The 13848-nt window shown below is 57.8% G+C and overlaps 1 protein-coding gene across 1 annotated transcript; it reads left to right on the top strand.

The window, feature by feature from the left end:
- Nucleotides 1-549: 549 nt before the first annotated feature.
- INSYN1 (inhibitory synaptic factor 1) lies at nt 550-13769 on the top strand. Its single transcript, XM_019736042.3, has 3 exons — nt 550-1964; nt 2356-3078; nt 12940-13769. Exons 2-3 carry the CDS (start codon nt 2923-2925, stop codon nt 13660-13662), a joined length of 879 nt encoding a protein of 292 aa, XP_019591601.2. The 5' UTR covers nt 550-1964; nt 2356-2922; the 3' UTR covers nt 13663-13769.
- The last annotated feature ends 79 nt before the right edge of the window (nt 13770-13848 follow it).

The following is a 13848-nucleotide window of genomic DNA, read 5'->3' on the forward strand; positions in this document are numbered from 1 at the left end:
CACCAGGGTGACTCCTACTTCCCTTTGCCAAGCGGCTCAGGGTTGGCTCCTCAGACAGCATGCCAGGCCCCGCCAAAAGGTTGCTCCCTGCCCTTCCCTGCCCTCCCCCCACCCCCTACCAGTGCTTCTAGAACTTGCCTTTGTCCCGTATTTACCACCCCTCAGTTTACTCAGGAATGTCCCCCCATGAGCTGTGAGCTTGTGCAAATGCTGCTTTCCTTCCTGTAACCCCAGAGGTTAGTTTGGGGTCTGGTACACAGAAGGTGTGGAATACATGTTGAGTAAGCGGATGAATAACTGAACGAAGTGACCTGTGTCTAACGCATAGCTGTCATCTGCCGAGCTCCCAACTCTCAGCCGCTCCCAGCCCAGAGCTTGGCACCATAGGTACTCGGTAAAGGTTGTCCGTATTTTATTTTCTGAATTAATCTGATTTAAGGCAATATCTAGGGTTGTTTGAGGTATGGTGGGGGAAGGGGAGAATCTGGATGTGGGAAACTTAGCCAAAAGGGAAGCGTGGGGTGCACTGCAGTGGGGGAAGGGGCAATGGGGGTGTCTCGAAAGGTAGGAAGGAACTAAGTCTGTAGCCCGCTGACTGCGGGGCACCGAGCTAATCTGTCTCTAGCTCCGCCAACTCAGGACATCTCCCCGTCACCGGGGTTGGAAGAACCCGCTAGGCGCTCGCGATCGGTCCTCGGAGGCGTGTGTGTCGCTTTAAAAGCTCCCTCCCGGAGCGCGGGGCCGGCCCTTCCCTGCCGGCACCGAGCGCTCGGAGCCGCGGAGCCGGGCGGCCTTGGAGGGAGCAGCGCCCGCCCGGGCGGCCAGTCGGGCGGGGAGCGCGGGGCAGGCGGGGGACTGCCGAGCGCGGGCGGCGGGCGGCGGGCGGCGCGGCGCTCGAGGAGCGGGCCCAGGCCGCGCAGCCCGGCGGGGCAGGACAGGGAGAGGCCGCAGAGGGAGGCCCAGCTCCAGCTGGCGCCTGTGTGCCCGGCCGGCAGCTACCTGACGCCCGGGGCTGGCGAGGCAGCGAGCCCGGAGGGAGCCGGCGGGAGGCGGCGGCCGCGAGGCGGAGGCTGCGAGCCCCGTGCGCCCTACCCGGCTGGGCGGCCGCGCGCCCTCTCCTCCCTCCCCTCTCCTCGCCGCGCCTCCTCCTCTTGCTTGTGTCGCCTCCTCTCTTCCGCCCGGCGCCGCTCTCGTCCGCGCCCCGGCCCCGAACCCAGCTGGGCCGGGCCCCCTGTCTTGCGCGCTCTCGGCCAGGCCCCGCGGGGACCGGTCCCGCGACGGACGCCGCCCCTCCCTAGGGGCCCAGCGGCTTCTGGACCTTTCCGACCGTGGACTGAGAGGTGGGAGCGCTCTCGCCGCCCGCGGAGCCCTGGGCTGGGCTGCGCGGACCCTCGCTGCTGCCCCGGACGCCGCCGGCGCGGGAGCGCGGACATCCTGGGTCCAGGCTGAGCGCGCGTCCCGGGCGCCCAGCGGTGCCAGCTCACTCAGGGCAGGGCAGACCCCGCGGGGCCCGGCGCCGGCGGTTCTGGACTGGACAGAGCGAAGCCCGGACTGTGCCGAGCCTGGGGAACGCCGGGCGCAGGTTGAGGGGATCCCGGCATCTTCGGATCCCTCCGACTTTGGCTAGCGAGCTGGGACCGGCCCGGCGTCGCCTCGGTCGCCCTGCGCCCGGGTCACCTGTGGCCTCGGAGCCCCGGGCCCGCCGGACCCTCGCTCCCTCCCCACCCGGAGCCCGACGGGGGTTAGGGGAGATTTTTCCGGCCCCCATTCTGGGAGCGCAGAGGCCCCGCCCCCTCCCACCGCCCAGATGTCTCCCCGGTGGGTTCTGAGGACCTCCCTGAGGGCAGGGGCTGAAGGGTCCAGAGAGAGAAGCCCGCCCTAGGGAGCCTGGGGGGCCCCCCAACCTCGTCTTGGGGCTTGGCCCCCGACGCTGCTCGGAAGGCAAGCCGGTGCCCCCACCTTCGGTGAGTCCTGGAGCGGCGCAGGGGTTCTGAGAGAAGGCGGGACTGGGGAAGGGAGGGTCTGCTGGGAACGGGGCCACCCTGAGAGCACTACCAAGGAAAATACAAGACTGGAGAGACCCTCTGGTGAATCTGCCGGGCCAGGCCTAGCTGGGGAGGGGTGGTTGGGGGGAGCTGGAGTGCGGTGCCCCATTGCAGGCTGAGGACTTCTGCCTTTAAAGCAGGGGCTCCCTCTTTGCCTTCTGTAGACCATCTGCCTCTACCACCCCTCCCCACAAAGGAAAAAAAATCCCCAGAGAGGAAGGGTGCAGGCTGGGGAGAGGAGGGAGGCAGCAGCATTGCTGGCTGGTGCTGCAGCCTAGGAGGGCTGACGCCAGGCTCGCTCTCTCTGCAGGGGGCTGCCCTCCTCCAATCCAGTTCCCTTCCCAGAGCTACCTACGTCTGGAGCCCCTTCCACCTCTGGAAGACCCCAGCCACCATCCCTCTGCAGGTGTCAGTTGCATCCGGAGACCTCCACCTTGCAACTGCCCAGGAGTTGTGAGAGGATTGCTGCTGCCTTCCCCCGAACCCAAGGGCATCTCTTACCCTTAGTCCCTGCAGAGTCATCCCCCTGCCTCTGTGTCCAGGCTCAGCCAGACATCAGCCCAGCACACCCACAGGCACTTCAAGTCCTGGAGGCCACTCCTGAGACCATAGGCCCCTCCCCCTGCCCTCCTGTGTCCTCACCTTGACCCTCTCTGTCAGATTCTGTCTACCTCTGGGTGTCCCATTCCCCACCCAGAGGCAGAGGAGGTGGAGTGACAGGGGCCAGGGGCTGGGTGAGGGCCACCCAGGGCCAGGGTGGGCTGGGGGGCCGTTAAGATGTGGAGCTCTGCCTGGCCGAGGGGGGCTCCGTGGAGGCAGACGCAGTGTGTGCCCCGCTGGGGGGAGTATGGGCAAGCCTGCGGCCACGTGGTAAAGGATGAACATTCGGGGCACCCCGGACCTCGGGCAGCCCAGTGACGACCCCAGCAGTGGTGGTGAGCGCGAGCGGATTCGACAGCGCATGAAGATGGTCATCGGGCAGCTCGAGGGCATCCTGCGGGAGCTAAAGGAGGTGGCCACGGAGCTCAGGGAGGTGAGTGAGCGGCCAGACGGACCTTAGGCCAGTTTTCCTGGGCCTGGCACAAAAATGTCCTCTCATATGTATGTTTCAGTGTGTGTGTGCGTGTGTGTACGCAAACTGTGCACGCGTATCACTCTGCTGCGTGCCTCCTCCTTGTTCTCCTTTCCCCAAATCCACTTTGCTAAAAACCTTCCCCTAGCCCAGAGCTGGAAGGGTCTTGATGTTGCAGAGACTGCTTGAGCAGCATGTTGTGGGCCCTTGGCTCTGTGGTTAGTACTTGCGGATGCCAGGGTGCCCATACCACTGAGTGCCACCATAGCTTCTTTATGGAAGACCCTCCTCTGGAACCTAAGATGACCTTTGACCCCACCATCTGCCTTCCAGATTCTGAGCTGGTCACAAGGGGCTCTGGAAAGTGTCGATGGCTCTAATGGGGCAGTCCCCACTGCTTGGGGGCCCAGCTCAGAGCAGTCCCCAGAGATCTTAGATACTCAGAACCCTTGATCCTGGAAATATTAAAACCAGCTACTGTCTTTCCCCAAAAATAAGACCTAGCCAGACCATCAGCTCTAATGCATCATTTGGAGCAAAAATTAATATAACACCCCATCTTATTTTACTATGATATAACGCCAGGTCTTTATAATATAATATAATATAATATAATATAATATAATATAATATAATATAATATAATACCGGGTCTTATATTAATTTTTGCTCCAAAAGATGCATTAGAACTGATGGTCTGGCTGGGCCTTATTTTCGGGGAAACACGGTGTGTCCTCCCTGCTCTGAGGCAGGAATGGGTCCAGGGGGTTGCTAGTGGGTATCAGAGTTCATGTCTACATTGGCAGGGGCAGGAATCTCCTCTAAAGGGATGTATTCCCATCCCACAATTCTGAATGTTTTTTCCAAGGCTGAAAAGTTACCAAGAGACCGAGGGATGTATGCCCCTTTCTGTCTCTCTAAGTGGAGCCTGGTTTAATTACCGCTTCCCACATTGCGGGGGAATGAGGTACACATGTCCTTGGCCCTGCCCCTTGAGCTGTGTTTGAGCCCAAAATGCATGACCAGCGTTCTGAGCCGCTGGTCTGAATTTGCACACTGGGTACCATTACGCAAGCCAGGTGGGCTTTAGGCAAATTTCAACTCCTCGTAACCAGGGCCCCTGCAGAGATGGCAGGGAGAGTGATTGAACCAGAGTTATGGGCTCGAGTTCTCCCCAGCAAGCTGGGTGGGAAAGATGGGGGCTCTGGGTACCAAATCCGGACTGGCAAAGTGGCCTTCCAGCCGGGCCCGAGAGCCAAGGAGCTGGGGGTGTTTGGAGGGAGGTTGTCGGGAGTGGAGATGCCAGGACCGGAGCTGAGGTTGGGTGGCAGCCCCTCTGCCCGTCAGCCTTGTGGAGCCTGCCAGGAAGGCCTTCTTTAGGAGGCAGGAATGGGTGCTGCTGCAGGTGGAGAGGTGGTGGTGCTTCTGCGTGTGGACTGGGCTGGCCAGGATCTGGGCTGAACATCTCTGGGAAATAGTGGTGGTCACGGCCAGATGCCTCTGAGCAACCCCTCCTCTCCAACCTCATTGGTCCAAAGGACAACCATCACCTCTTCGTCCCTCCGCCACCCCCATCTTATTTCAGATGTTTTGTAGTTCTGTCAGTCATGGGAACTGTCCAAAGTTTCCGTTTGGGGCAGGGGCATGGGTCCTATGCCCCAGCAGGCCCACCCAGAAAGAGCCAGGACTGACTCTAAGCCTGGAAGTCAGCTTTGATACAGCACAGAGCCTACTCCTAAGTGACCAACTTCCAGGCATCTGCCCCCCGCCCCAGCATAGCCAGCTAGAGCTGGAAGGCATCTCACAGGCCATCCGGACGAGCCCTGTCCATGTACTGCTGATGAATCTGAAGCCCAGACAGGAATAGGGGCTTGTGCAGAGGCCACAGAGCCTCTGACCTAAGAGGTTGCAGATCTAAGCCTAGAACCCAGGTTCCTGGCGCCTGCTCTGGGCTTCAGCAGGTGGGCTAATGGGCAACCTTTGCCATTGTGTTAGGGACCTTCTAGAGCTCATACTTTATGCCCATGCTGCAGATGCTCTGAGAGGGGGCCCATGGCGGGGGGGGGGGCAGAAAGATCAAAAGCACTAGGATTTACTTGCAGATCTTTGAGCTGCCCCCTCCCTCCCTTCTCAGCGTGCACCTCACCCACTCCCATGTCCTGAGCAGCACAGCTTCAGGTTCAGGCTGTGCAGCCCAGAAGCCTGAGCCAGGACAGAGAAAGACGAGTCCCCTCCCCCATACCCCCTGGAGGCCATGTGCCTTCACCCAAGACTTTGGCAGGTTGCTAAGGCAACCAGAATCTACCCCGTATGCCACCACATGCCTGCTGCCAATGGCACCCAGCTGGGAGGGGGGACAGGCCTCAGAGCTTCCCCACCCCCTAGGCAGGGTCTGGACATGGGGTGATGGCCAGAGGGAAGTGTTGGGGAAGGTGAGGCCCAGGCAGGAGAAGAGATGCCATCGCTGACTTCCTGTGGGATGGGATTTGTTGGGAATGGGGTTACTAAGTAGGGGCGCCCGGCTCTGGTTTGGGGTAAAGGGCTGTAGCCTCCCTGGAACCTGTGATTTTGGCTCTTGATCCTCCAAGGGGGCTGTAAAGCTGGACCTGCCTGGCTCTCCTGCTCAGTCCCTTTGTGTGGCATTTTTCAATGGGGGTGGGGGCGTGGGGAGGCCCCAGGTTGAGAGGGTTGTCTCATCACACCCCACTCCCCAGGCAGCACCAGCTCAGGGCTCACCAGCCAGGTTCCGATCCCCAAGCAAGTCAGGTGGGGGGAGGAAGGCAAGATGCACATGCAAGACTGCCAGGGAACAGCACAGGGTGCCTGACGGAGGTGCAAGGCCAGCAGAGGCACGGCTTAGCTGTACCCCTCTGCCATCTGCCCCCTTCTCCATCGGCCGCTCTCTTCCCCAGGCACCACTGATCATGGCAGAGCCCCCTCATCCTTGAGCATGTCGCCTGAGATCCATAGAACGATAACAGGCACTAAAGCCCTTCCTCCCCAGGCCCCTAAGCTTCAGTCTGCTCATCTCTGAAATGGGGATGATGATAATTTACACCTCAGAGTGATCTTACAAGGATTTATTGGGAGCTTGGCATGCAGTGGGGGGGCCAACACCTACTCACACCCCTAAAGTATTTGGAATTCCCTCTCCATATCTCCCACCATCCTCCCAAATCCTTCTGCAGCTCTGCCTCCATCTCTCCAGGTGGACAGGGAGCAAGTCCTGTCCCATGGTGGGGAGAGTAGTTTTGTGTTCTAAGGGAGGTGAGGAATGTAAAAGTGCCTTGAAAGCTAAAATTGTGCTGCAGAGGCATGTGACGGTCAATTGTTAATGAGCCCTCATCGCTCCGAGGTTCCCCAGTGTTCCAGGACGCCAGGCCAGACCCAGCACGCTCTCTAAGCTCCTCAGAATTCTGTGGATCTTATTTAGAGATGCAGCACAGCCTATGGGCTAAGAGCATGGAATTTTTTGCAGCCAGATGTCTCTGGTTCAAATATGAGCTCCACCCCCTTAGCTGTGTGAACTTGGGCAAGTTACTTTACCTCTCTGTGCTTCTGTTTTCTATCTGTGAAATGAGGGTACAGAAGTTTATGCCTCCCATCCCCCACCAGCCCTAGGGTGGGTGTGAGAATTAAATGAGAAATTATATAAAATGAACTTAGCACAGTGATGGGCCCAGAACAAACTCCATATCTGTTAGATATTATTGATGACCTATTCTAGCACTGCCCTGTTCCTCAGCTCCTTATAAGGCCTTGCTCTTTTGGAGTCACATCGGCTTCTTGGCCATGATCAGGGAGGTCAGAGCCAGGACCCTGGCCTCCTGGCTGGCACCCTGAGGTAGGCAGTCCCACCGTCTTCCATCAGGGAAAGGGAAGAGAGAATGAGGTGGGAAGTGGGTCTCCAATAAGATGGCTTTTGAACAGAGACCCAAAGAAAATGAGGATCCAAGTCAAATGGATATCTAGGGGCTGAGCCTCCAGGCAGGGGGCGTAGTCAACGTAAAAGTCCTGGGGGGGAAGTGTGCTCGGCATGGTCACGAGCAGCAGGAAGCCCGTGCCGCTGGAGTGGAGTGAACGTGGAGGAGAAGAGTGGGAGGTAAGGTCGCAGAGGGAGCAGGGAGGCCGGGCACAGAATCTGGATTTTGTCCTCAGTGAGAATCCCACATGCTCTCCAGGAATCTCCTGGCTGTGTTTCAGGGTGGGAACCTGTCTCCCACTGCTCTCTCTGTCCCTTACCAACCAGGAGCCCCCAAGGGCAGGGGTAGGGGCCCTCATCCTTGGCCCCCCAGATGTTGAGCGTACCTTGAGCAAGTACTTAGCCTCCTCCTCTTGGTTGCCCCCCCAAAGATGTCACTCAGCATGGGGACTCACGATATTCCTGTGTCTACCGCTGGTGTCCCTCGCCCCTCACTGGCTCTTGGGTAGGACGTAGCTTAAGACATAGTTGCAGGCTGTGGCCTAAATACCTGAGGAGGTGGCGGAATGGACACAACCCTTCTGTAGCCTGAGTGCTGGGGCTGACCCCCCACCTGATTTGCTTCGGGACCAGGCACAGTGGCAGTTGTGCCAGCCTGTGGGCAAGGTGCTGCATAGGAGGTGGCCAGGGAAGCCAGAGGCTGTGCGGGCATGAGATAAATAGGGCCCAGCCAGGAAGCAGCTGGAGCAGGAGAGGCTGGGGACCAGGAGCTGTGCCAAAGTGGGTCAGCTCCATCACCCGCAGCTCAGCAAGAATTGTGCGGAGTTTTTCTTCTTCTTTTTTCTCGCCTCCCTTTCCCCTTTGCGTTGTCCTCCTCCTCCGGACAGATTCCCGAAGCTCTCTGGCCAATTAGGCCAAACTGCAGGAGGAGAGTCATGAATCACAGTCAACGCACGCCCCCTCCCCCACACCACAGCCCCCAGAAAGACAATAAATAACGTAATCGCAGAATTAAAAAATAATCAGTGGTCATAAATAATGCAGAATCCCCAGTTATGTAACCAGCTGCTTGGGGAGCTGGGAGGGAGGGGAGGAGCGAGCAGCTTGTCAAACAAGGTGAGGGGGCCAGAGGGGAGGTGGGAGGACAGGAGATACAGGTTGTGGGACTCCCAGGTCCTTGGTCCTGGCTCCTGGGCCTTATGGAACACAGATACGTTTTTCTTGAAGGAGGGCTCAGCCAGGGCTGGAGGGAAGGCTGGGGCAGGCAGTATTGGGGTGTCCAGGACCGTAGAACTCTCTCTGAAAAGGAGCCTCCAGCAGTTTGTATTAAGCTTTCTCAACTCATCCACTCAGTCAACGGCTGTATTTGTAAAGAGGGTGCCCATCCTTGTACCAAACTGGGATGCGGTGGTGAGCAACGCATGTCCTGGCCCACCCGCCATGGGACTCAGTGTCTCACGGGGAGACACACATCAACCACATTATAACACGCACACTCATAACACGGTAGCAGTGATAAATACTGGATATTCTGTTAAGGATGGGAATGGGGTGTTTTAAGAGCTTTTCCCAGGGAAGCTGTCCTCAATTGGGGTTCAATGAAGCCTTCCTTATGGAAGTGAGATGGAGTGGGAAAGGAAGGAGGCATTCAGGTGAGGCCAGAGCAGAAGTGAGCTCAGTGCGGTGTCCAGCGGCGGTGAGGAGGCAGGCCTGCCGGGGTGGAGAGCAAAGGGCCCTTGGCCAGATTTGGTGTGGGGTGGTGTTTGGGAGGCTCAGGAGTTTGGGGAGCAGTGAAGTGCTGGAAGCAGAGGGGTGCTGTGGTCCTGTCAGCTGACTAGGAAGTTCCCTGGATGCAGCGGGAGCCAGTGGGGAGACTAGATGGGTGTGGGTGCAGTTGTTCAGGCGAGGGGAGCTGAGGCTGTGAGCAGGACAGAGATGGGGACACACTTGGGACAGGACCTGGGACCTCCCAGCAGGTTCTGTCTCAGCCCTCAGCCCTGCCCTTCACCTCTAGTGTCCCTCTTGCCCCCTCTCGAGCAGGTAATTCATGTTCTTAGGGACCAGGCCCAGGAGTCAGGATTCCCGACTTTTGGTCTCAGCTTGGCTCCTTCTACTGTCCAGGCCTCAGTTTCCCTATGAGCAAGCACAGTGAGATGGCGCACTGACCCAGACAGTGAGAAGGTGGACTTAATGTGATCTCCAGTCACTCTGGCTTTGAAGCTCTGGGATTCTGTCATTTGTATGGTTCCATTCTCTCTCTCCCCCTCTCTTTCCTTCTGTGTGTATAATTATTTTCCCTGCACTCCAAGACAATCTCAAATTACATGTAGGCAAAATGATTATTAAATCTCAGAGAGAAATCACAGATTTTAAGACATCCAAAGCAAATAGGCAGGTAGCATGGGGCCTGCCTCACCCCTGCCCTCCCACTTGCCCCATGAAATAAGGGACCAGGAACCACTGAACTGACCAGGCCCTGCATATAATCTGGGTACCCACCTCACTCCCTTTTCTGATCCTTACGTATGTCATTTATCAAGTGGCCATGAGCTGTCCCACCTAACGGACTGAGCTAGATTTGCCTCTGGGCCTCAACCATTTGGCTTTTAGAAACTCTTCTACTTTTGTCCAGAGACAGCCTTATTGTAGGGAATGTAGTGCCACTCATGTGCTGAGGTTTGAAAGGTCCACTACGTCCCCTAATTCCACCATGGGCCCTGGAAATGTCCCCATCAGGGCGTCATTCCTTTGGTGAAGAACTGACTGCCTCCAGCTCCTGGGCCTGTGCCAGGGGTCTGGTCATGTGTTAGCATGCTGGGTATTGGGAGTCTGCGTTGTTTTACAGTCTTTCTGTGCATCGAGTCACCTCACACAGCCCTAACACTAGGTACTAATAGAGTTCTTTGATGAAGAAATGTGCACACAGAGACACTGAGTAACTTGGCTAAGGTCACAAAGCCGGTAGGCTGTGAGCCAGGGCCGGACCCTAGGGGAGGTTCCAAATTCCCAGGTTCTTAGGTGCGCGGTGCCGACTCTGCAGCTTAATACACATTCAGCTCTGTTGGATCCCCAGCCCCCGGGTGAGGAGAAGAACATCATCCCACTCGACAGGGGAGGAAAACGAGACCTGAAGAGGGGATATTACCTGCCTCAGGCTGCTTAGCCAGGATGTGGCAGACTTGGGACTTGAACCCAGGCCCCGGTCTTCCTCTTCCATCCGCACCCCTAGGGTGGAACCAGAGAGGGGCATTCTCAGACAGAAGGGGAGGGCCCAAATGTGAAGGGCACCTGCGCAGGTGGCCAGCAAGTGCCTCTTGGCTGGGGAAAGTGTGTCTGCACCTAACGGCTTCAGGGCGCCTGGCCTGTGCACCCTGGGTCTTCCTCACAGGGCATTGGGACCCCAGCTTTTCAGCCTGGACTGGCCTCAGCCAACCCTGGGAGGGAGGGAGGGAAGGAAGGAGTGAGCAGCTTTGTCAAACCAGGGGAGGGGGCCAGAGGGGAGGTGGGAGGACAGGAGATACAGGTTGTGGGACTCCCAGGTCCTCGGTCCTGGCTCCTGGGCCTTATGGAACACAGACGCGTTTTTCTTGAAGGAGGGCTCAGCCAGGGCTGGAGGGAAGGCTGGGGCAGGCAATATTGGGGTGTCCAGGACCGTAGAACACTTTGCCATCACAGCCAAGTCATTTAGCTCCAGATTCCTACAGGCATTGCCCCCTCTTAAGCAGCAGAAGGCGCTCAGCAGCCGGCTTGAGCAGGGGAGTCTAATTGAGGGCGAGGCTGACCAGAGGTGCAGGGCCATGCCCAGTACTAGTTCTTCATCAGCTAAAATCCCCACGACCTAGGCCCGTGGTTCTCAGAGTGTGTCTCCAAACACCAGGAAGCCTGTTAGATCTGCACCTTCTCGAGCCTCACCCAGAACCTACTGACTCAGAAATTCGGGGAGTGGGCTGATCTCATACACTCCAGTTTGAGAACCCCCACTCTAGGCCAGGGTCCCCACCAGCTCTCAGGTGGGGCTTAGGTTGAACGAGGGCTTCTAGGGGATGTGCGCTTCTCTGTGGTGGGGGAGACACTGGGTTGGGGGATGTCAGAAGAGGTGGCCAGATTGGAGGGTGGGGCCCTATGCCCGTTGCCTGCCCAAGCCTGGAAATCGCAGCAGCACTCAGAGCGCGGTGCAGTCTTGCAGGACATGGCGGAGGCAGGGATCTCAGCACCCCCAGTGCCTGGTGCCCCGGAGATGATGATCTCAGGCGGAAAGCCTGACACATAGTAGGTGCTCAGAGATGGGAGATGATGTCCCTTTCATCACCAGCACCCACAGAGCCCTGTCACTGCCCTTCGCATTGTTCCTTATGAAGCTGTGGTGAGGTGGGCAGGGCTGGGGTTATCAGACCCACTTGGTGGCGAATGAAGTTGAGGTCCAGAGAGGTTGTGACTCACCCAGAGACACACAAAGCAGTGTCTAAGCTGAGTCTGGAACCCAAGTGTCTTTTCTGCAGGCCTCAGCCAAGTGTTCCAGCCACCCTGGCCTGGGGCTGTGGGCAGTGGGCATCCCTCGGCATGGACACCCCAAAACAGCTCCTCAAGTCGCTCCTATAAACAGAGTCCTAGACTCTCAGAGAGGGAAGGAACCTTGGAGATCAACTAGTTCACCCAACTCCCCATTTACAGATTGAGGAACTGAAACCTGGATATACACAACCCTACACGCCCCCACCCACATCTCAGAGCTGCCCAGGAGACAGAGAAGGAGCAAGAGGGAAACTGACTGACCAGCTCATCTGCATGGGACCCCCTGACCCCAACCAAGCAGATGGCCGGCTGACCCAGACTCCTGGCCCTGCAGTTTTGCCCTCGCTTTCCTCGTTAGCTTTGGGGCACTCCCTACCCCCACTCCTCTGCAAACACCTAGCACATCGCTGAACAGCAGGAGTCCTCAGCGAAGTTTTCTTGATTAGGGACTTCATTAAGTAATTAATTCATTGACTGTTCTGACCCCAGGTAAGAACACTGGAAAGCTGGCCCTGGGCTTGGTGACTCACTCTGAATGGCTTTGTGTCTGGGTGTCTTGGCCCCCGCAGTTTACTTTTGTTGTTTTGCTGTTTTTGTATTTGGCCTGAAGCTTGTCTCCTCGTCTTGATTGTGTCTGACGGGGTCTCCCTATTTCTCTATCTTTGTCCCTGATTCATGCGCTCACAGTGGCCTAGGCCAGGGGGTGCCCTGAGGCAGGGCTTCCATGTGTGGGTGGGCAAGGTGCAGTGACCTTGAAGCTGAGCTGCCCCCCTACGCCAAGAGCATTTAACAGGCAGCTCAGGCCCAGGATGGATTTGATTTTTATTGCTTACCAAACAATGCTTGTTTTATTCTTTCCCTAACAAGCCAGATTGCTCTCTAGTGGGGTACATGGGGGTAGGGTGGTGGAGACTCTTGGGGGACAGTCACTGATGAGCTGCACAGGCTGGTCCAGGATGCTTCCTGGTCACCCCATATCATTTTCTCTCTGAGAGTGGGTGGACCTCTCATCTGTCCACTGAGTGGACTGGCTGGAGTCTCTCAGCCCTCTTTAAATTGTCCCCTCTCAGTCAAAGGAAGATAAAGCTCTGAGCAACAAGGCTAGCCCCAGAATAGCAACTGGCTTTGGGGGGCAAGGGTGTGTGAATGGATGGAGTGCAGGGCTGGAAGGCAGTCCCCCCAAGAGACTGAGGAGTAGAAAATGGGAATGACCCCAGAATGAGCTGTATTTACTCTGGTCTAGTTTGGGCCCCTCACAGGGCACACAAGCCTGTGACCTCCAGTCCAGTCACCATCCTGTGGGGTCATGAGCCCGGGGATGGGTGCATGCTCACCCCTAGGTGATATCTGGCCTGGCTGCTCTCACTCCTCTGCCCTTCCCTGGCCAGGTGGTGAACCAGATTGACAAGCTAACGTCAGACTTTGACTTTGAGCTGGAGCCAGATGACTGGACCACGGCCACTGTGAGCAGCACGTCCAGCAGCGACAAGGTGGGCGTGGGCGGCCCCTTTGACCTGGGCCACCTGGACTTCATGACGGCCGACATGCTGTCAGACAGCTGGGAGTTCCACTCCTTCCTAGACGTCTCCACGCCCTCTGACTCTGTGGACGGCCCCGAGCCCACGCGGCTGGGGGCTGGCCCTGACTACCGGCTCATGAACGGTGGCCTGCCCATCCCCAATGGGCCACAGGTGGAGACCCCGGACTCGTCCAGCGAGGAGGCCTTCAGCACTGGCCCAGCCAAGGGCCAGCTTCCCCAGCGGACCCCGGGCACGCGGGAAAGGGTGCGCTTCAGTGACAAAGTGCTTTACCATGCTTTGTGTTGTGACGATGAGGAGGGCGATGGCGAGGAAGCAGCGGCAGAGGAGGAGGGGGGCCTGTCCCTGGAGCCTCCCCGCACAGAGGCCCATGCGGGTCCCCTCAAGACCTCCCCAGCCCCCTACAAGCCGCGGCGCTCTCCACTGACTGGCCGCCACTCAGGCCCCACCTTGGCCCCTGAGCAGACCCGAAGGGTCACGAGGAACAGCAGCACCCAAACGGTGTCAGACAAGAGCACGCAGACGACGCTGCCCTACACGGCCACCAGACAGAAAGCCAAGGGCAAAAACTAGGGGCCAGGGAGGGCACTGAGAGGGTGGGCACATAGAGTTATAAATATATATATACATATATATATTTAAACAAATGCAGTCATAATAAAATGTAAAAATGCTAAGGATCCAGCCCCGCAGACCCCATAGCTTCCCCAGAGTTCATTGTAGACACCAAGATACCTCCTAGGTCCCAGATGCTGTGCC

Source organism: Rhinolophus sinicus, chromosome 3 (genome assembly GCF_057876585.1).
Source record: "Rhinolophus sinicus isolate RSI-liver-muscle chromosome 3, RSI-T2T, whole genome shotgun sequence".
Taxonomy (NCBI): Eukaryota; Metazoa; Chordata; class Mammalia; order Chiroptera; family Rhinolophidae; genus Rhinolophus; species Rhinolophus sinicus.